Below are 23245 nucleotides of genomic sequence, written 5' to 3'. Positions count from 1 at the left end.
TTGATAGAAAAGGAAAAAATGGGATTGATAGAAAAGGAAGAAATGGGATTGATGGAAAGGGAAGGATTGGGATTGCTGGAAGGGGAAGGAATGGGATTGCTGGCATAGGAAGAAATGGGATTGCTGGAAGGGGAAGGAATGGGATTGCCGGAAAAGGAAGGATTGGGATTGTGGGATTTGGAGCTGCTCTTGGCAGAACTGGAAGCTGTGATCAGGGAAATTGAAAAGCTGATGGAGAAAGCTCCAATCCCACAGAAAAACTGGGAGATGCTTCAAGGAGAAGGTCCAGAGGGACCCAGAAAATGACTTTAGAGGGTTCCAGAGGGGTTAACTCCACCAGTTACCAATCCAAAGGTCCCAGCAGCAGTGAAAATGCAGGAAACAGGGAATGGCTGCTCATGGTCCTTGGCTGATTTAATTCAGGCCTCTCAGCACAACCCCAAGAGTCACTTCTGACCCAAACTTTGCTCTAAGTCCTGAAGAGCTGAGCCAGCACCAAAAGGGATCAGCAGTGCCAGAGCAAATGGAGCTGGGATCTGGAATTAGGAATCAGAAAATCCTGGAATGGGTTGGGTTGGAAGGACCTCAAATCCCCTCTCATCCACCCCTCACCTCCCACTGGGCCAGGGTGCTCCAAGCTGCCCTTGGACACTTCCAGGGATTGCCCAATTTCCCTGGACAAAAGAGACCTACTTCCACATAGAAATAATAAAGTTGTTAAAAATAATTATTATCTATATAAAATTATAATATCTAAAAAGCAATTGTTGCCAATAAAATCGGCTTCATGCAGCTTTTTTAATCTCCTAAAAGCGTGAAAAATAGCAGAGTAAGAGTGTGTGTGTCAGCTGGAAAGAGTTTCTGTCTCATCACAGCCCCCCTGATCTGTGCAGCTCTTGGCACTGGAATACTGGGGGAATAAAAAATTCCAAACATTTAAAATACATTTGGTCTTTCTCAAGTCTTTTTACTTCTCCCTGCCTTTGTTTGCCTTGTTTAGGAAAACCAGCTGGTGTTAATTGCACTTCATGCACCACCAGCATGAACAGCAGCCAGATATCAGGAATTGGAGCCTGATCCCAGGAATCCGCTGAATTGTTTGGGGAAAAAAATTACATTATCACTCTTCAGAACAGCAGTAAAATGAGGGAGCAAAAGAAAAGGCAGGAAAGAGGCTGGTGGGGGGAAAGTGGGATAAAAATAAATTACAATCACAGAAAGAGAAAAGGAGATGTTAGAGGATGGAATTCCCAGAGCAGCTGTGGCTGCCCCTGGATCCCTGGAATGTCCAAGACCAGGCTGGACAGTGGGGCTTGGATCCACCTGGGACAGTGGGAGGTGTCCCTGCCATGGATGGGGTGGGAATGGGATTTGGGATTTGGGATTTGGGATTTGGGATTTGGGATTTGGGATTTGGGATCTGTTCCAACCCAAACACCTTTCCCAGCCTTATTTCAAGTGGTTCCTTCACCTGAGTCATGCACAGGAGAAGGGATGAAATCCTGGACCTGGCACAGCTCTGTGCTCTGACTTGGGTTGGGATGGGAGTAGTTGGAGAGAAAAGGAAATGTGGGGAGAAAAATGTGGAATGAAAGAATATTGGTCCCTCCCCAAATTCACCCTGTAGGGCTGGAAATCAGGAGTTGTGGTTGCAGCAATTCCTGTCTCTCTAAAAAGGGAAGAAAATCAGGATGTTTGCAAAGATTTCCCATTTAAGTGCAGGACAACGAGGCCAAACCCAGCCCTGATGGAGCAGTGTGCTTGTCCCTGCTGTGAGGACACCGAGGGTGAGGCACAGCACAAATCCACTGCTCTGTCCTCTCTGGGCTTCTCCAGGCCCTTTTCCACCTGCACACAGGTGGAAACACAGGGAGACACAGGTCTGCCCCTCATGACTGAGCCCACATCCCAAAGCCTCCCTGCTGGGCAGGGCTTTCTCCAGGCTGGTGGGAGCTGGGAGGGCTTTCAGGACACAGCATTCCAGAACTTCAGCAGTGTTCCCCCTGGGATGTCTGTGGGGACACAGAAACCTCACTGCACACCCCCTGTGCCGTCCCTGCTCTGCTGGGAAGGTTTTTTCTTCCAGCATCAGAGAGGAGAAGAACCTTTAAAGGCTGCTGCCTTTCACGTGGAGAAAACCTCCTCCCAACATCAGGAAAAAACACCTGTGAGGGCTGCTGCTCTTTGTGCTCTGTGTGGAGGGAAACCTCCCAACATCCAGAAGGAGAAGAACCTCTAAAGAAGAACCTCACATGCTGCTCTTCATGCTCCATGTGGAGGAAAACCTCCTTCCAACATCAGGAAGGAGAAGAACCTGTGGAGGTTTTTGCCCTTCGTGCTCTATGTGGAGGAAAAGCTCCAAACATCCAGAAGGAAAACCTCTAAAGGCTGCTGCCCTTCATATTTCACATGGAGGAAAAACTCCTTCCAAAATCAGGATAGAAGAAGAACCCTGAAGGTTTTTGCCCTTCAGCTCCAAGTGGAAGAAAACATCCTTCCAACATCAGGAAGGAGAAGAACCCATGAAAGTTGCTGCCCTTCATGCTCCACATGGGGAAAAATATTTCAGCATCCAGAAGAAGAACCTCTAAAATCTGCTGCCCTTCATATTTCACGTGGAGGAAAAGCTCCTTCCAACATCAGGAAGGAGAATAACCTGTGAAGGTTTTTTGCGTTTCATGCTCCATGTGGAGGAAAAACTTCCAACATCCACAAGGAGGACCTTTAAAGGCTGCTGCACTTTGTATTTCATGTGGAGGAAAATGTCCTTCCAACATCAGGATAGAAGAACCCCTGAAGGTTTTTGCCCTTCATGCTCCGTGTGGAGAAAAACATTCCAATATCCAAAAGGAGAAGAACCTCTAAAGGCTGCTGCCCTTCAAATATCATATGAAGGAAAACCTCCTTCCAACATCAGGACAGAAGAACCCCTAAAGGTTTTTGCCCTTCATATTTCACAAGGAGGAAAACCTCCTTCCAACATCAGGAAGGAGAATAACCTGTGAAGGTTTTTTGTCTTTCATGCTCCATGTGGAGGAAAAACTTCCAACATCCAGAAGGAGAACCTCTAAAGGCTGCTGCCCTTCATGCTCCATGTGGAGGAAAAGCTCCCAACATCCAGAAGGAGAACCTTTAAAGGCTGCTGCCCTTTATATTTCATGTGGAGGAAAAGCTCCCAACATCAGGAAGGAGAAGAACCTGTGAAGGATTTTGCCCTTCATGTTCCACATGGAGGAAAATCTTCCAAATTCCCAAAGGAGAAGAACCTCTAAAGGCTGCTGCCCTTCATATTTCATGTAGAGGAAGAGCTCCTTCCAACATCAGGACAGAAGAATCCCTGAAGGTTTTTGCCCTTCATATTTCACAAGGAGGAAAACCTCCTTCCAACATCAGGAAGGAGAAGAACCCCTGAAGGTTTTTGCCCTTCCTGCTCCACGGGGAGGAAAACATCACAACATCCAAAAGGGGAACCTCTTAAGATTTTTGCCCTTCAGCTCCACATGGAAGAAAATATCAGGAAGCAGAACCCCTGAAGGTTTTTGCCCTTCTCCACCCCGGACCATCCACAGCCCCATGGAAAGCTCCTGCCTGTCCCTGGGGCACTGTTCTGACCCCCTGAGCACCCCAGCTCTGAGCCAGCACTGTTCCACACACCCAGGGCATCCTGGGTGTGTGGAACACCCTGGATGGAGTGACAAACCTCCCTGCAGGGAGATCTCTGCTTGCACCAGGCTGAAACTCCCCAGTTTTATTCCCTGGGGAATAAAATCTCAGGGAGCCTCCCACGCCTCTTTGCACAGGGGTGTTTCCCAGAGCACCCCAAGGTCCCTTCTGCCCTCTGGAGCTGCCCTGCAGGCTCTGAGCAGCCCAAGGAATTCCATCTCCCCAAGCCCTGCACCAGCCCTGCAGCATGGACACCTCCACACCCACGGGGTCCTTACCAAAGCCTCCCAGCTGCTCGGGGGACAAAGCTCTGCCAAGATCCTTGTCCGTGTGTCCTGCCCCTCTAATCTGCCCCTGTTCCAAGAGGGAGAGGAGCATTAATGCCAAAACCATGGGATCAGCAGCACCACAGCGTGCTGAGGCTGGAAGGGGGGTGTGAGGGGCAGCAGCACGTCCAGCTGGGGACTGTCACCTCAGGGACACACAGGGTGACATAAATGCTGGCCTAAGCACTGAGGAGCTCAGGGAAACCATCCCATGCTTCCCCTGGAAGCTGTGGATGGAAAACCAAAGCATTGAGGTTGTTAGGATGGGGATTAGGGTTAAAACTGAGCTGGAAAAGTGAGCACAGCTCCTGGGTGAGGAGGTGGGAGCTCAGGTGAGCCCAGGTGAGCCAGGCTGGGTTTTGAGCTCAGGTGAGCCAGGCTGGGTTGTGAGCAGGAAGGGACAGCAGAGGGGACAGGAGCAGCAGTGCCCAGCACACAGACTGAGAGATGGCAAACCATCCAGCACAGGGGTACCCCATACAATGGAGTTTTCCCTCACAACTTCGAGGCAATTCAACAACTCCTCACCCTCTGGAAAATGGTCTGGCAGCTGCACAAGGAGCAAATTCTCTGTGACCTGAAAAAATGGGGAAATGTCTTGTCCAGAAGGAAAAATACCAAGTGCTGTGGGATCTGTAATGCTCCAAAGGAAAAGCCCCAGCCACTCAGTCTGGGGCTGAAACCCCAGTGTAAGGAATAACTTTCCCAAGTTGCTCCTCCAAACTGTTCCTGACTCTGATGTCAACCTGTGCTCCTGGGAATGTATTAAAAGCCACAAGATTTGATTTTAGGAATGCTAAAATCAAAGATTATTTCACCCAGAACTGGAGAGGAGACCCCAGAGCTGCTCCAGGGGTGGAGCCAGGCTGGGAGAGCTGGGAATGTTCCCCTGGAGAAGGGAAAAATCCAGGGAATCCTAAATGTCCCTAAAGAGGCTCCAGGAGAGCTGGAGAGGGGCTGGGGACAAGGCCTGCAGGGACAGGAGCCAGGGAATGGCTCCCACTGGGAAAGGGGAGATTGGGCTGGGATCTTGGCAAGGAATTCCTGGCTGGGCTGGAATTCCCAGAGCAGCTGGGGCTGCCCCTGGATCCCTGGCAGTGCCCAGGGCCAGGCTGGACATGGGGAGCACCTGGGGCAATGGGAGGTGTCCCTGCCATGGCAGGGGTGGCACTGGGTGGGATTTAGGTCCCTTCCCACCCAAACCATTCCAGAGTTCCACGCTGTGACCTGAACTCCAGCTCCAGCTAGAAACACATCCACAGGGGAAGATGTAATTCCATCCCCAGTGGAACATTCCAGAACTCTGCCTCTCCTCTCCTGCCACCCAGGGCCCTGCAGCCTCGCGGTCTCTAAATTAGCCCGGTTAATTAATTCCCCACCAATTAATGCACGAGAGAGAGTGGGAGTTCACAGAGCAGCCAAGGCACAGCGCAGGAGGGGCTGGATTCTGGTTCTGCTGCAAAGCTCGGGCATGCAGGGCCAGCCACACCCCAGGTGACAGCATTTGCTGGTTATCAAAACGGAGTTAAGTCAATTAAAAGACATCAACATGCTCAGCAATCCAAAAAACATCTCCTAAGCAGCTCCTTAGTCATGAAATCCAGAGATATAAAGAGTTACCCACTGCTATTGAGACAGCACTTATGACAGCTCCCAAGTAGCCCTGGATGAACTTGGATGTCGGAGAAGGCTTTGGAAAGAAAAACAAAACATATTTTCAATAAACAAACTTCTGGTTATTAATATTCAACCCTTTTTTCCCCCCTTTTTTTTTTGGTTGTTTGTTTTGGTTTTGGTGTATTTGTTTCAGAGCAGAGACAGGTTTAATTTTGTCATATTGTTCTGTGACACATGGGCTGTCATCCCAAGAGGCAAAAGCGAGGAAATCATGGCCTCCTGAGCAAGGTTACAGGGAATGGAAAATTAATTGGCATCAGAAAATTATAATAATAGCAGCTCAAAGGAAGGATGTGAGTGAAATTCAGCAAATGGTACCAAATTAGCATTCCCACCCTGGAGTGCTGAACCCCAAACTCGCCACAGTCAATATTTCATCTGTGAAATGTTCTCTCAGTGAGCTGGATGGATTCCAGCTCAGCTTCCCACATCCCAACACGGGATGAATGGAGGCTGAGGAGAAGGAGGGGACCAGGGACAGCCCAGCAAGGATGGAACAGGGAGAATGGAGCAGGGACAGCTCCCCATTGAGAATGGAGCAGGGACAGCTCCACCAAGGATGGAACAGGGACAGCTCCAGCACTTCCCAGGGACAGCCCCACCAAAGATGGAGCAGGAACAGCCCCAGCAAGGATGGAGCAGGAACAGCCCCAGCACTTCCCAGTGACAGCCCCAGCAAGGATGAAGCAGGGACAGCCCCAGCACTTCCCAGGGACAGCCCCAGCACTTCCCACTGCCACCATCATGAACAAAACCCCTGGGAGATGGGATCATGGAGCTTCCTCCTGCTCCCCCAACCCAGGCACCATTCTGCTCTGTGCTCTTTCAGATCCCAGTTAGACCATTCCAGACCAGTTGGGACCATGGACTGGTTCAGCTCCAAGGCCCTGAGCCTCATTTCTGTGCCTGCAGTGATTCCCAGATCCTTGTGCTGGTTACACTGAGTTTAAACACGGGACAATGGCCAGTCTAGAAATCCCCCAGTGGGCACCCCAGAGGTTTCATGGCCAGGGAAGAGGCAGGATTGGTGTTTCCATGTGGGAATGCCCCAGGGCAGGCCCACAGCTGCCTCATGGCTGTGTGTAGTAATTGGCATAGCTGTGACTCAAATTTTACCCCCAGAAAAACCAGGTGTGAGTTTCAAGCCCTGGGAATAATTTGTTTAAGTTAGGGTGAGCTTGAGGGTTCCCCCACAAGCCTTTGGTGTTGTTATGCTAAGCTGTCCAAGTCCTGCTCCCCTATTGGTTATGCCCTGTTATGTATCCCCTATATGTTATGGTAAGTTCTGCTCCCCTATTGGTTACTTGTTTCCCCCTATATGGTTATAATTCCAGAATGTTCCACCCCCAAGTGTATATATTGCTGCTCTCCCTTTGTCTCAGGTATTTGGATCCTGCCCCTCATGCGGTGCTCGACTTCTCCACGTTTGTTGTTTTTCACTCCGTTATTAAAGTTCTTTTTGGGCAACTCCATTGAACCTGCTCCTTTTCATTCTCACCACCCTCAGTCTCTGGAGTCAGGGCCCAGGGAGGTTTGTCATGGCCACCCTCACCCCAAAGTCAGGACCCAGAGAGGTTTGTCACAGCCACCCTCACCCCAAAGTCAGGACCCAGAGAGGTTTGTCATGGCCACCCTCACCCCAAAGTCAGGAACCAGAGAGGTTTGTCATGGTCACCCTCACCCCAAAGTCAGGAACCAGAGAGGTTTGTCATGGCCACCCTCACCCCAAAGTCAGGAACCAGAGAGGTTTGTCACGGCCACCCTCACCCCAAAGTCAGGAACCAGAGAGGTTTGTCATGGCCACCCTCACCCCAAAGTCAGGACCCAGGGAGGTTTGTCATGGCCACCCTCACCCCAAAGTCAGGGCCCAGAGAGGTTTGTCATGGCCACCCTCACTGCCCTGGAGTCAGGAACCAGAGAGGTTTGTCAGCCACCCTCAGTCTGGAGTCAGGGCCCAGGGAGGTTTTTCATGGCCACCCTCAGTCCCTGAAATCAGGACCCAGGGGTCTTTGTCACCTCTCAGTGACAGCCGGCTCACCTTGCTCGCGTTGCGGTTTGCATAGTTCACACACGCGTTGTGGCTCTGGTTCAACCACTGCGGGACAGAGGGACACAAAATCAGCACAAACCCAACAGAATCTGACCTTCTGGGAGTCCTGAGGGAAATCTCATCTGCCCTTGGACTGCTCCAAGCTGAGCACCTCGCTGGTGCAGGGTCTAGGTGTGAGTTGATGCCCTTCAAATGGAGGGATGGGAATTCCAAGGTGTACAGTGTCCCGAGGGCAGCTCTGCTCCCCTGGATGGGCAACTCCTCTCCTGGCCCCATCTCCCTCACTGCTGTTGGATTTTAATCCCACAGAATCCCAGGATCACTGAGGCTGGAAAATCCCTCCAAGGTCACCAAGCCCAGGCTGTGTCCAATGCCCCTTGTCCCCAGCCCAGAGCTCTGAGTGCCCTGTCCAGGCCTTCCTTGGACATCTCCAGGGATGGGGTCTCCACCACCACCCTGGGCAGCCCCTTCCAATATCCAATCTCCTTTAACATGAAGAAATTCCTCTTGGTGTCCTGGCCAAACCCATGTGCAGTCAGGATGCAGCAGTGTCATTCCAGCAGGCCCTTCCTGAGCTCCAAAGGCTCCCAGGAGGCTTCTGCGGAGCAGGAGATGAGCAGATGGCCCAGCTTATGGACACACATGGCATTAAACTGGCTGGAACAGAGCACTTGAGGCTGCCCCTGAATCCCTGGAAGTGTCCAAGGCCAGGCTGGACAGGGCTTGGAGCACCCTGCGATGGTGGGAGGCGTCCCTGCCCACCTGGGGTGGAACGGGATGGGATTTACTGTCCCTTCCCACCCAAACCAGCCTGGGATTCCATCCCAGATGTCCCTAAACAGGGCAGGTGAGAGGCCTTCAAAGCCCTGAGTGACCCAGGATGTCCCCTCCACTCCTCCTGTGGGACAGCTCCCAGCCAAACCCAGCAGACCCCAGACTCCTGGCTCGGCTGTCCCGCTGTGCTCCCAGCAGATCCCGCCCTGCTCTGAGCCTTCCTGGCTGCACAGCTCCATCCCCACTCTCAGTGCAGACAATAAAAAGACATTTGCCACAGAAAGGAGGCTGAAAATAACTCGTTCCTTCGTTTCAGCTGGCGACGGAATCACACTCGTGGTGTGTTTACTATGGAGCTCTCCTTCCCGTGCCTGCTTCCTCCCCTTACTCTTAATTCCCAGAATCTGAATGGGAAATCACACCAGCACCTCCCTACACACAGATTGTTTTCCCCCAGAGTTCCTGTAGCAGACTCACTGCAGGAGTCCTGGGCTTGGCCATGGACATCTATTCCCAAAATTCCCAGCAACAGGGCCTCCCATCATCCCCAGCCCTTCCAACATCATTCCCCAAGGAAAATCCCAACTCCCTGTCCTCCCAAAGGCAGATGGGTGAGTTTAGGGCCAGCACCTCCATGGATGTGCACATGGAAAAACCATTTACACCCGGACAAAATGGCTCCAAAAATCCGATTTTGGCTTCTGGCCTGCTCTGCCTCTTCCTTGCCATAGCACAGGGAGGTGTGGGATGAAAAAGGGGAGCCCAGATTTGTTTCCAGCCCCTTGCAGGCCTTTCCCTGAATGGATCCAGGCACATCCTGTCCCTACAGCACAGCCAGGAGGGACAGCCACAGCAGCAGTCTGTCCTCTGGGCAAAACCCAGCTCTTCCTCCTGTCCTGGGATGTAAGATATGTGTGTATTTTACTGCCACCTGTCAGAGCTGGGGCAGGTATCTGCTGCTCATGGGGCAGTTTTCTTTATCTCTTCCACTGCCAATCCTCCCTCCAGGAGATCTCTTCTGTTCATGGACCATTCATTATTAATTATCTGCTGTTCATGAGCCATTATTTATTAATTATCTTCTGTCCATGGCCAGTGAGTGTCCCTGCATGGCTGATCCAATTCCATCATCCCATGGGGAGATGCTGCGCCCAGGGGAGGAGCCAAGCATTCCTACCTGGGTACAATCTGAGCTTTGGGACAGCCCAGCAGCCTTTGCCCAGTGCATTGCCAGAGGAGCAGCTTCTGCTGCCCTGCATGGCCAGAGGGAGCCCAGGCCCATCTGCAGCAGCCCTGGAGCTGCAGAGGAAAACTCCCCCCTTGTGCAGGATCCCTGCTCCAGCAGAGCCACAGCTGGCACTGCAGGAGGGCTGAGCCCCCATGGGATGGGGCTGTGCCACCCCCTGACACACAGGGGACAGGGACTGCTCTGACCCTGGCAGGGGTTTGGTTTCTTTTTGTTTGTACTACTGCATTTGTATTTTTAATTTTCCTAGCAAAGAACTGTTATTCCTATTGCCACATCTTCGCCTGAGAGCCCCTTAATTTCAAAATTGTAATAATTCTCAGGGAGGGGATTTACATTTTCGATTTCAAGGGAGGCTTTTTCCTTCCTCAGCAGACACCTGGCTTTTCAAACCAAGACATCTCCCCACATTCCCACCCTTCCAAGGATCTCACCTGCCAAAACACAGTGGAGGCCAGGGTCTGGTTGGGCAGGAGGAGACCAACAACCTGCAAGAGGAGAGATTCTCTCATTATTAAAGCATCCCTGCTTTGCTCTCCGTGCTTCTCCAGGCGTGCAAACAGCCAAGCTGATTTCCAGGGACTTGAATAAATTATCCTCATTTCTGGCTTTATTTCATTCCTGTTATTTTTGTCATCCCAGTCATTATCAGCCTCCTGTCTCTCCGTCTTCCAGGGGTGGAACTGGCTGATGTCACTGCCCCTGAAAGCTCTGCACCTTTAATTATCATAATTAATAATCACCTGCTCGTGATACACCCTGAAAATCCCCTGGCAGCTGGCACTGCCCAAAGACCCCATGGAAACCCAAACAATTCCCTAATCCAGGTGTTTCTGGAGGGAAACACAAACCTTGCAAGGAGCCAAGAACTCAAAGCTGCCACTACTGGCAGTGAACAGGGGGTCCTCATTTTCCTTTGGCATATTCCTCTTTGGGGCACCAGGAGAAAATCCCACTGGAATCTGAGGACAGCAGAGCCACCTAGGAGCACTTTACTCCTGTTTGGGAGCCTGGGTTTTATTTTCATTAAATTTTAATTAATTAATCTTTTTTGATGTGTCACTGCTGTCCCCCCGAGGCTCGGGGCAGCCCAGCCCAGCACATCTGGCCAGATGTTCCCTGCTGGGGCTTGCACTGGGACACCAGGGGCTCTGCAAGGTCACTCCTGGCAGCACCTGGGGCCACACAGGTGTGTCCAGGGCCTGAGGGTGTCCTTGGGCCCTGTCTGACAGCACCACAGGCACACAGCTCTGCAAGTCCCATCCCTGACACACCAAATACCTGCCTCAGGGCCAGCCTTCCTGGTTTAAGCCAGTTTTTTTCTTGTTTTAGGGCCATTTTTCCTGCTTTAAGGCAGCTTTTCTTTTCTTAGGACCATCTTTCCAGCTTTAGGGACATTTTTCCTGCTATAGAGCCATTTTTCTTGTTTTAGGCACATTTTTTACCAGTTGAAGGCAACTTTTCCCTGTTTTAGGGTCATTTTTCCTGGTTTAAGCCAGTTTTTTTTCTTGTTTTAGGGACATTTTCCTGCTTTCAGGCAGTTCTTGTTTTAGGGCCATTTTTCCTGCTTTAAGGCAGTTTTCCTTTTCTTAGGACCATCTTTACTGCTTCAGGGACATTTTTCCTGCTATAGAGCCGTTTTTCTTGTTTTAGGGTCTTTTTTTTACTGGTTTAGGGCAATTTTTCCCGCTTTAGGGCATTTTTTTCTTGTTTTAGGGCCACATTTCCTGCTTTAGGGCCATTTTTTCCTGGTTTAGGATAATTTTTCTTGTTCTAGAGCCATGTTTCCTGGTTTAAAGCATTTTTTCTCGTTTTAGTGCCATTTTTCCTGGTTTAGGCCATCAGAAGCTGAAGAGAAAAAGGATGCAAAGGGGATCCCAAGGACCAGCCCCACAAACACAGCCAGGACAAAGAATTCCCAGCAAGACAAGAGAACCCTGCCATCCTTGCCTCCCTCCCTGTGCCCTGAGCTCCCCACATTCCTGGAGGTGTTTCCTGCCTGCAAAACCCCACGGAATTCAAAGCTTGAGCCACTCTTTAACCCCATCCATTCACCCCAAACGCTGGGAGCTCATCCCCACCCTCAGACCTTCCCCAGAGCCTCCTCCCAGCTCATTCCCAGGAATTTGGGAAGGGATGGGATGGAGTTCTGTCCTCCCAGGGGTGATGAGCTGGGGCCATCCCCAGGGATGGAGGGAGCGTCTCAAACGGCGCCGAACAAAAGGGGGCCGGGGCTTGGGCGGCCTCGTTCCCTTCCCATCCCCTCTCCCTTCTCCTCCTCCTCCTCCAGCTTTTCCTCCCACTCTCGTGGAGTTGCAGGGACTTTGTTCCCTGGCCCGGAGCCAGCTCCCACTAATTTACGGCTGCGTTCCCCCCACGCGGAGCTCGGCATTAATTAACGCGGCCCCAAACGAAGCTCCCCCTAACCCCAAGCCCAACCCCAAGCCCCTGGTGCCCCCCAAACCAGCGGGAGGATGAGGCTGGGGAAGGAACAGGGCCAGGCAGAGGCTGGGGCTGAGCGCCGGGGGGAAAATTCCGGCGGGAAAAATAAATAAATAAAGAAAAAAAAGAGCACCCAAAATCTGTATGACTGAAAGAGGCACGTTTAAATGCAAACTCTCCATATGTGCAAGAGTCTGTCAAGAAATGTACAATTTCACTTTTAATTACTGTCAGGGGAAAAAATAACTAAGAAGGAAAACAAAATATATTAAAAAAAAAAAAAAAAAAAGAGCTCCTAAACACTGGCGAAGTGTCAGCGACAGAATTTAATTGGTGATCAGGTGTGAAGGGCCCTTGGTGGCCCCAAAGCCGCCCCATGGACATCAGGGAGCTCTGAGCAGCCCCAGCTCTAACCCCAAATCCTGCCTAAGGTGGGACGGCCGCCTGCAGCCCCAAATTCTCACCTGGGTCCTCAGGGGTTCCCTAGAACCTCACCCAGACCCCAATTTTGGATGGCTGGGGGAAATCGGGTGCTGAAAGCTGTGGTGGCAGCAGCACTCTGCCCTCAAGGCCAAGTTTGAACTGAATTTCCTAAAGGTGGATAAATCTTCCCCCCAAAGAGGAAACAGCAGCCTGGGGAAGAGGCTCCAGCCCAGCAGCTGCTTTGTAGGGAAAGAATTCCAGGGGCTGGATCCTCTCCCTCCTGGGCTGGGAACGGGGAAAAGGGCAAAGCCAAACCCTGCACACACACACAGAGCCCAGGCTGCCCCTCTGCTGTGGGGTCAGCCCCAAATCCTGGCTGGAATTGGGAAAAGGGCAAAGCCAAACCCTGCACACACACACAGAGCCCAGGCTGTCCCTGTGCTGTGGGGTCAGCCCCAAACCCAGGCTGGAAATGGGGGAAAAAAGGGCAAAGCCAAACCCTGCACACACACAGACAGCCCAGGCTGCCCCTCTGCTGTGGGGTCAGCCCCAAATCTGGGCTGGAATTGGGAAAAGGGCAAAGCCAAACCCTGCACACACACAGACAACCCAGGCTGTCCCTCTGCTGTGGGGTCAGCCCCAAATCCTGGCTGGAATTGGGGAAAAAAGGGCAAAGCCAAACCCTACACACACACACAGAGCCCAGGCTCTCCCCTGTGCTGTGGGGTCAGCCCCAAACCCAGGCTGGAATTGGGGAAAAAAGGGCAAAGCCAAACCCTGCACAGTCACAGACAGCCCAGGCTGTCCCTCTGCTGTGGGGTCAGCCCCAAATCCTGGCTGGAAATGGGGAAAAAAGGGCAAAGCCAAACCCTGCACACACACACAGAGCCCAGGCTGTCCCTCTGCTGTGGGGTCAGCCCCAAACCCAGGCTGGAAATGGGGGAAAAAAGGGCAAAGCCAAACCCTGCACAGTCACACAGAGCCCAGGCTGTCCCTGTGCTGTGGGGTCAGCCCCAAATCTGGGCTGGAATTGGGGAAAAAAGGGCAAAGCCAAACCCTGCACAGTCACACAGAGCCCAGGCTGCCCCTCTGCTGTGGGGTCAGCCCCAAACCCCAAAGGATGGAGAGGCCAAGCCCAGGGCAGGGCCAGGGGGAGTAGGAACATTGCCGGGATTTGGGATTTGGGATTTGGAGGTGTCCGGGGAGCTGCTGCCAAGATCCCATTATTCCCCCAAAGCCTTAATCCCCTTCACAATGAGCTGCCCCAGACTGGATTATTCTGCAGGGAAATACCCCGGGGAGGGCCGTGGCCCTAAACTGCTCATCCCCACCCCGCTCACGGCTCGGGGCGCCCGGCTGACCCCCAGTCCCACCTGGGGACAGGCACAAATCCTCCCTGGGGACAAGGACGGCCCAGCCCGAGCCTCTCTTGAGGAAATTCCATCCCCCTTTGTGGAATAGAAGACTCAAACTGTTTTTATGCTGGAGCAGGCTGCCAATTTTGTCACTAAATTTCACAGATCGATTGGCATAAATGTTACATTTTAATTTTAACATTTGAAACGTTTGGGTTTTTTTTTTTTTTTTTTTTTTCTAAATGACAAGAGGTTCCAGTTTATCCTTTACAGCTCCTGAAATTGGGCTCATCTGACAGCTCTCGGCTCCTCTGACAGCTCTGGATTGGGGCCGATTTCATTGTCAATTTGATCGTTAACTCGTTTTTGTTTAACCTTTTCTTTTAAAATGCCCCACACAAAGTTCCCACCGAGGCTTTGCCCAGCACAACAAACAGCAGCGGCCCTGCTGGGCCCCTCCTCGGGCAGGGGTGACAGCCCTGAGCCAGGCCTAGAGCACCCCTGCGTTTAAGCAGATTTCATTCCGTCTCTTTGGCTCCTTCGACCATTTTGCTGGACCAAGAAGCTGAAGCAGGAGCTGGTGGCTTTGAGGATAAAGTGCCTCTCGACTCCAATTTTTTGGGGGCAAGGTGTGCCCCAGTTTCCCACAAAACGGGGCTAAATTAACCGTTCCTGTTGGGATGAGGTGACAATTCAGCAGGAGGAAAACAGGCAGGATTCTCTCCCTTCTGCCTTTGGCCACGGAGAGCACCCAAACACTCCCAAAATTCCCCAAAACAAGGAGAAATCACCCTCAGGCACAGCCTCGGGAGGTTAATTAACCCAATTTCATTCAAGGTTATTTATCTGCTATTGAAGTTATTTATCTATCAATTGAGGTTATTTTGTATTAAATATCAGGTTATTGATGAATTAACCCAACCCCTATTCAAGGTTATTTATGCACTATTGGGGTTATTTATCTTTAATATATTGAGGTTTTTTTGTATTAAATACCAGGTTATTGATCAATTAACCCAACCTCTGTTTGAGGTTATTTATCTACTATCGAGGTTATTTATTTATTCATATGGAGAGGTTATTTTTCATTATCTATCAGGTTATTATGAATTAACCCAGCCTCTGTTTAATTATCTACTATTGAGGTTATTTATTCATTCATATGGAGAGGTTATTTTGTATTAAATATCAGGCTATTGATGAATTAACCCAGCCTCTGTTTGAGGTTATTTATCCATTTAAAATCGTTCCCACAACCTCCTTCAGCACCTTCATCTTTCCCCCTTCCTCTTCATCTTTGGATTAATTAACCTAAACGAGGGCACACAGCACTGCCTGGCCAAGCTGGAGCTCCTCATGTTGGGAAGAGACCCTTAAACCACAGAAATGCAAAATAAAAGTGTCCAAAAATGAAATCTGAGAGTTGCAGGAGCTGCATTTTGCCAGCAATGAGTTCAGCTTTGCAGAGGGAAAGATGAAGGTGCTGAAGGAGGTTGTGGCAACGATTTTAAATGGATAAATAACCTCAAACAGAGATTGGATTAATTAATCAATAACCTGATATTTAATACAAAATAACCTCTCCATATGAATAAATAAATAACCTCAATAGCAGCTAAATAACCTCAAGCAGAGGTTGGATTAGTTCATCAATAACCTGATAGATAACAGATAAATAAACTCCCTATATGAATAAATAAATAACATCAATAGCAGCTAAATAACCTCAAACAGAAGCTGGGTTAATTCATCAATAACCTGATATTTAATACAAAATAACCTCTCCATATGAATAAATAAATAACCTCAATAGTGGATAAATAACCTCGAACAGAAGTTGGGTTAGTTCATCAATAACCTGATAAATAACAGATAAATAACCCCAATATATTAAAAGATAAATAACATCAGTAGTAGACAAATAACCTCAAATAGGGGTTGGGTTAATTCATCAATAACCTGATAGATAACAGTTAAATAATCTCAATATATTAAAAAATAAATAACCTCGATAATAGATAAATAACCTTGAACGAGGGTTGGATTAATTCATCAATAACCTCAATTGATATAATAGATAATAATAGATAATAGATAAATAACCTCAACAGATTGATAGAAAAATAACCTCAATAATAAATAACCTCAGAGGTTGTGTTAATTCCTAAATAACCTCATAAATAGTAGATAAATAACCTCAATATATTAATTGGATAAATCCCCCTTAATAATAGACAAATACCCTCAACCAGAGGCTGGGTTAATTCATCAGTATTCTCATATAGAATAGATAAACAACCTCAATATATGAACAGATAATTAACCTCAATAGTAGACAAATAGTAGATAAATACCTCAAATAGAGGGTGGGTTAATTCATCAATAACCCAATAGATAATAGATAAATACCCTCAATACATTAATAGATAAATACCCTTTAAACAGAGGTTGGGTTCATTCATCAATAACCCAATAAATAATAGATAAAAACTCTCAATACATTAATAGATAAATACCCTTTAAACAGAGGTTGGGTTCATTCATCAATAACCCAATAGATAATAGATAAATACAATTATTTCTCAATACATTAATAGATAAAGCCCTCAATAACAGATTAAACACCCTCAAGCAGAGGGTGGGATTTCCATGATGGATCCCTTGTTACAGGAAATGGGGAAGGTGTGAATGGCACGAGGTGCTGAGCTGGAGTGTGCACAATTGTGCTCAGGAATCATTTCCTGGTGCAGAATTGTGCTCAGGAATCATTTCCTGGGGCCCACAACCAAATACTTACAATGGGGGTTCCAAAGGGAATGTAACCTGTGGGGGAAAAAAAATAAATTAATGAATTTGAATCAATGTCCCCGTTTAGGGACTCCTGGCACAACCAGGTGCCCTCACTGCCACCACCCTGGGACATCCTGGAGCTCCACCTGATGCTCCAACCCACAACTGCAGGACCCTCCTGGTTTTCCCATCTTTTAATTTTGCTTTTCAAGCTCTCCCAAGTCTTTTCCTCAAGTTTTATTGAGCACCACAGAAATCAAACGCTTCACATTCCCCCTGCTGTGGCTGCCAATTCCTGTGCTAATTATAATTCATCTCCCTGACTTCCACAGGGAGGTCTCAGAGCCTTTCCCCAATATCACTGACTGCACTTCCTGCATCCAATTTACAGCCAAAAAGGGCAAAGACCTGAGAGGAAGAAAAAACTGGGAGACAAATCCAGGACAAGGCAGCAGAGCAGAGGGTGCTGCTTCTCCCCCGTTCACCCTCAGCATCACCCCCAAAGCACTGAGCACAAAGCCTGTTCATTTCCCCTGTGCCCAAATCAGGGGATGTTGCACCCAAAACCATGGGAAAGGTCCTGCTTATTTGAATAAATCTGCTGGAAAAGCACCAGGGCTGCACTGGCATTCCCAGAAAAGCTGCTGGGGACCTGAGCACGGGGGTTTTTAATTTAATTTTTAATCATTAAACAGCTCATTAAGGCACAGAGGAGCTGGAATCCCAGTGCTGGGGCTATTGGATATCATGACCCATGGAAAAACAGGGATCAGCCCATTCTTTCCTGGGGAATAAATCCCCCGGCCCCCTCCTCTTCATCCAGTGAGGGTGGATCAAGCTGCTGACCTGGATTTTACACCCCTGAAGTTGTGGGGGCAGGATTTGCCATTTACTGCAAAGTTAAAATGCTCCCAATAGTGACGGAAAGGAAAGGAAAAAGGAAAAGGGAAAAAAAGGAAAGGGGAAAAAAGGAAATGGGAAAGGAAAAGGGAAAAAGGAAACTGAAAAAGGAAAAAGGAAAAAGAAAAGGGAAAGGAAAAAGGAAAATAAAAAGGAAAAGGAAAAAGGAAAAGGGAAAAAGGAAAAAGGAGAAAGGAGAAAGGAAAAAGGAAAAGGAAAAAGGAAAAAGGAAAAAGGAAAAAGAAAAGGAAAAGGAAAAAGGAAAAAGGAAAAAGGAAAAAGGAAAAAGGAAAAAGGAAAAAGGAAAAAGGAAAAAGGAAAAAGGAAAAAGGAAAAAGGAAAATGAAAAGGAAAATGAAAAGGGAAAAAGGAGAGGAAAGGGGAAATGAAAAAGGAAAGAGAAAAAAGAAAAGGGGAAAAAAGGAAAGGGGAAAGAAAAAGGATAAGGAAAAAGGAAAAAGGGAAAAAGGAAAGGGGAAAGGAAATAGGAAAGAGAAAAAAAGGAAAGGGGAAAAAAGGAAAAGGGAAAGGAAAAAGGAAAAGAAAAATGAAAAGGAAAAAGGAAAATGAAAAGGGAAAAGGGAAAAGGAAAAGGGAAAGGGAAAAAGGAAAGGAAAAAGGAAAGGAAGAAAAAAGGGGGAAAAAGGAAAAGGGAAAAAAGGAAAGGGGAAAGGAAAAAGGAAAAAAAGAAAAAGGGAAGAGGGAAAAGGGGAAAAGGGAAAAGGAAAAGGGAAAAGGAAAGGAAAAAGGAAAATATTAAGCACTAAATCTCACAGTGGAATTTAGGTTCCTCATTTTCCTGGCCTGCAAAGGGATTTTGGTGTTGGGATTCTTTCCTTCGTGGTTTAAATGCTGAGCAGATTCAGTTTCCAAAGAGGAGAACCCCCACCCCAGGGTTTTATCCAAAGTGCAGGGGCATGGCGGACGCAGCGTACCTGACATGCGGAACGGCATGAAGATGGTCTCGTTGGTGTCGGGGTGGATGATGGCCTGGAAAAGTGGCACCAGAGAGTCCCACTGAGGCCACAGGGCCCAGCACAGCCACCCCTCAGCTCCAAACACCTCCTGTGACCACGCAGGCCCTGGAATTTCCCCCGCCTGGGACCCTCTTCGCTTTCACCAAAGGCACTTTGGGCTCAGCAGCCTCCACAAAACCCCTCCCCAGCACTGCTCTCCCCTCTCCTGCAGTAATTAATTAAATTAAATATTTAAATTTATTTTAATCCTTTAGGAGGAAATCATTGACCCCCACATACACAGAGTGGCTTTTGCTTGGCTCTGTGTCCCCAAAGCCACCCCCAGCTGCACCTGAGCCCCAGGAAAGGCAGATTGAGGAGGGAAAAGGAAAATGATTTTCTGTCCCTGCCTGTTCTCAGCACCTCCATTGGGGCTGGAATGTCCTGGGTAGGAAAGGTGGGAAAAGCCTGGCTGTGGCAGAGGGATGGGGAGGATGAGGAGAAAAATCCCTTTATCCTGCAGGGGAAGCAAAGGGGCCACAGGGGAAACCCCAAAACCCCCGAGGCCCAAACACAATTGGGGGATCCAGTTCAGGAGCTTCTCCCCATCTCCAGCTGTGAATCCCATTCCAGAACCTTCTCCCCATCTCCAGGTATGGATCCCATTCCAGAACCTTCTCCCCATCTCCAGCTGTGAATCCCATTCCAGAACCTTCTCCCCATCTCTATGTGTGGATCCCATTCCAGAACCTTCTCCCCATCTCCAGCTGTGGATCCCATTCCAGAACCTTCTCCCCATCTCCAGGTATGGATCCCATTCCAGAACCTTCTCCCCATCTCCAGGTATGGATCCCATTCCAGAACCTTCTCCCCATCTCCAGCTGTGAATCCCATTCCAGAACCTTCTCCCCATCTCTATGTGTGGATCCCATTCCAGAACCTTCTCCCCATCTCCAGCTGTGGATCCCATTCCAGAACCTTCTCCCCATCTCCAGGTATGGATCCCATTCCAGAACCTTCTCCCCATCTCCAGGTATGGATCCCATTCCAGAACCTTCTCCCCATCTCCAGCTGTGAATCCCATTCCAGAACCTTCTCCCCATCTCTATGTGTGGATCCCATTCCAGAACCTTCTCCCCATCTCTATGTGTGGATCCCATTCCAGAACCTTCTCCCCACTGCTCCAGCACCAGCTGGGACACCAAGAGGCAGCTCCAGCCCTCTCTGGATGGCCCCACAAGGGACACCCAAAAGCCCCACACAGAACCTGAATTTTCCAGCAATTCCAACCCTGCTGTGCCCCCACAGCTCCTCAGCCAGCCCTGGTGCCTCTGGAGATCCCAAAAACCCCAAATCCGCTTCACTGACCAACAGCAGCAAAGCTCACTTGGCCCCTTTTTGCCCACATTTGCCCCCAGATTTTCTGCCAAGCCCAGGAGGCTGCACTGGAATTCACTGGTGAGGAGAAATCCATTCCCCAGGGATCTGGGACTGCAGGGAGGAAGGTACAGCACAGGCACAAACCTTCCCAAGGAACTGTCAAACTGTTTGCAAAAAACTGGAGACAAGAAAGCTCTTGACTAGACAGGAAGGAGAAAATGAAGACATCAAAATATATAAATATATATAAAAAGAAAAAAATCAGGCTCTTTGGTGGCAGAGTGTTCTCTGCATTTACATTTCCATGGGAAGGCAAAACAGCAACTGGCAAAGGGAACGAGGGAGGACAGGAAAAAGCAGCAATACTTGAAAATAATAAGGAAAATTGAAAATAGTTTTAAAAGTGTATTACCTGTTTGATTTTTTGAGCTCCCCACAGCTGTAAAAACAAGAGAGAACATTAAATGTAAAAAAACCCCGTGTAGTTTTATCCCAAATATTTCTCTTTTAACTGCTGTCATAAACAAACACAAGGGATTGGGACAAAAATCTCATTTTCTGCAGCCCACCAGGATGGATTTAAAGGCCCTTTACACACCTGAGCTCCTTCACACCTGCGTGGGCAGCGAGACACAATATTAAACTTGCATTAAATGGGAAGAAAGAGCAAGAGGAGCCAGACTTCAGAGCTCTACAAACCCCAAATCCTCTGCTGCACCGAGATCTCAAGGCAAATTTAGCACAGCCTCTCCCTGGATGAGCTTCCTGCGGAAATCCAGCCCTGCTGGGGAACAAAGGTGGGGCAAACCCTGCAGGGAGCATGGGGAGCTCTGCAGATAAACCCTGGGCTTCCAATAAATAGAATAAACAGGCACCAGTTCTCATTTCTGAATGCACCGAGAAATGCTCAGGGAGAGGAAAAATCTCATTGAAAACTCTCACTGTTGCCTCCCGGCAGCTCCAAAACCCCCAAATCTGGCTCAAAGTGAGGGCTGGAAGAGGAAGCATCCTCTGAGAGGTGCAGGAGGAGACAAAGAGGAGACAGCAAGCCCAGAGATGCCCTGGCACAGACACAGCCCCAGGGTTTGCCCTTCCTCTCCAAGGCTGAGGGGTTTCCTAAGCCTAAACTAAAACCTAAACCCAAATGATCACCTCCAAACACCCAAAGGCTGATGTGCATCACTCCAGGGATGGGTGGGAAGCCAGGGCTCTGAAATGCCCCAGCAGCTGCTGAGTTTTGCTGTTAAGAACTCACGTTCAGCCCTGAGGCCCCGGCTCCTCTCTCTGGGTTTGTTCTCGCCCCAAGTCCTTGGAGCTGCAAATCCACCCTTTAAGCTCCATTTCCATCTAAAAACCCACAAATTTTCTGCGAGCCAGGCTCCTGGCTGCTTCCCTGGCAAGGCTGCTTTGCCAATCTCTCCCCAGCCTCGTGGCTCCTTCACTTCTCTCCAATTTGTCAACATCCTCTTGAGTGGAGGCCGCCAGGAACCGGGGGAATTATTCCAAGGAGAGCTGTGCCAGGAGAACCTGGGGAGTTCTGCTCCTGCTGCTGCCGCAGCCCAGGATGGTGATGGCTCTTTTTGGCTCATGATTTCCCCACCAAGCCCAGCCAGCCTGCACATCAGGTGCTCACCCTGCTGAGCTCCTCTGCATTGCCACGGTGTCCATTAACCCTCGTCCCCCACCCCAGCTTTGTCGCCAGTCCCAAATATAAATCCATTAAAATGCTGTTGGAATAAGGTCATTAATCTGCTGTAAACTGCATTAATTGACCCACCAATACCAACGACCCCAAATTTCACTCCCAGTTCATCCCAGGCTCCAAAATGAAGCTCTGTGATGAACTCCACTGCCTGTGATGAGGAACTGAAGGTCTAAATGTCACATAACACTGGAGTTTTCCTGAGGAAAAATTCCTTTCCTGAGGAAAATCATCATTCCCCCTTTCCCAGGTGGAAAACAGAGCCTGGGGCACACAAAGGACAATCCTGGTGCTAAAGACCAGGGGGCTCTAAATCCCAGCACCCAAAGGGAAGGAGGCTCCACAGCCAGACAGTGCTGAGGTCTCTGCGTGCCCACCAGCTGGAGACCTTCCACGGGGTGATTGTTCACCCGGAGAGGAATTCCTGGGGCTCCAGGAGCCTTCCCAGCCCATCCCAGTGCCCCCAGGGCTGCCCACATCCCCTTTATGCAGGGTGGGAAACAGAGCTGCGGGATTTTCCTCTCCCACTGCAGGCACTGACACCAGCAAAAAGGAAGAGGGATGCTTTCTGAGCCAGCACGAGGGCTTTTTTGGTCAAATTCTCTAATTTCATTAATTGATCCCAATATTTATGCCTTTCCCTGCTGCAGTGCAAATATTGTTAGAACACGCGGTTTCATTACTTCTCCAAAGAGACTTCACAAGATGCACCTGATGAGTCACCTCAGGATTCTGCCAGCTCATTTTCACTTCTTTCTCCTCTAATTCCTCTTCTGTCTGCAGCGTTTTCCAGCAGCTCCAGCTCCCTGACAGCCCTGCCAGCCCGGGCTGCTTTGAGAGAGCAGTCTGTGGGTTTGGGGGGATTTCATGCCTGCCCTGGAGGAACAGCCACGCTCCCACCTCATCCCCCTCACTGGGAAACTGGGGAATCTGCTCTGGAGCTCAGGGAATGACCCCAGATCCGGGCTGGGGTTCAGATTTCAGCCCAGGGGGGCTGAGTAGGACCAGGGGGAGCAGGAGGCTGTCCAGGGATGGACATTTCCCCTGGATGATGGGGCCAGGAGGCTCTCCTGGGATGGACATTTCCCCTGGATGATGGGAGCAGGAGGCTGTCCAGGGATGGACATTTCCCCTGGATGATGGGAGCAGGAGGGTCCCCAGGGATGGACATTTCCCCTGGATGATGGGAGCAGGAGGCTCTCCAGGGATGGACATTTCCCCTGGATGATGGGAGCAGGAGGCTCTCCAGGGATGGACACTTCCCCTGGATGATGGGAGCAGGAGGCTCTCCAGGGATGGACATTTCCCCTGGATGATGGGAGCAGGAGGGTCCCCTGGGATGGACATTTCCCCTGGATGATGGGAGCAGGAGGCTCTCCAGGGATGGACATTTCCCCTGGATGATGGGAGCAGGAGGCTCTCCAGGGATGGACATTTCCCCTGGATGATGGGAGCAGGAGGGTCCCCTGGGATGGACATTTCCCCTGGATGATGGGAGCAGGAGGCTCTCCAGGGATGGACATTTCCCCTGGATGATGGGAGCAGGAGGCTCTCCAGGGAT

The 23245-nt window shown here is 49.6% G+C and overlaps 1 protein-coding gene across 1 annotated transcript in view; it reads right to left on the bottom strand.

Annotated features, from left to right (window-relative positions):
* Positions 1–23245, bottom strand: part of SFXN5 (sideroflexin 5) — a 119523-nt gene that overhangs the window by 52395 nt on the left and 43883 nt on the right. Inside the window, exons 4-9 of the mRNA XM_036382894.2 lie at positions 20395–20421; positions 18582–18636; positions 16754–16779; positions 10171–10224; positions 7705–7761; positions 5614–5679 (exon numbers count right to left, since the gene is read on the bottom strand). Coding sequence (XP_036238787.1) covers positions 5614–5679; positions 7705–7761; positions 10171–10224; positions 16754–16779; positions 18582–18636; positions 20395–20421 — 285 coding nt within the window. The remainder of the gene's footprint in view (positions 1–5613; positions 5680–7704; positions 7762–10170; positions 10225–16753; positions 16780–18581; positions 18637–20394; positions 20422–23245) is intronic.

The sequence above is a fragment of the Molothrus ater genome, chromosome 4 (genome assembly GCF_012460135.2).
Source record: "Molothrus ater isolate BHLD 08-10-18 breed brown headed cowbird chromosome 4, BPBGC_Mater_1.1, whole genome shotgun sequence".
Taxonomy (NCBI): domain Eukaryota; kingdom Metazoa; phylum Chordata; class Aves; order Passeriformes; family Icteridae; genus Molothrus; species Molothrus ater.
Note: the sequence above shows the minus strand (reverse complement) of the source record. Positions and strands in the feature narration are given on the sequence as shown.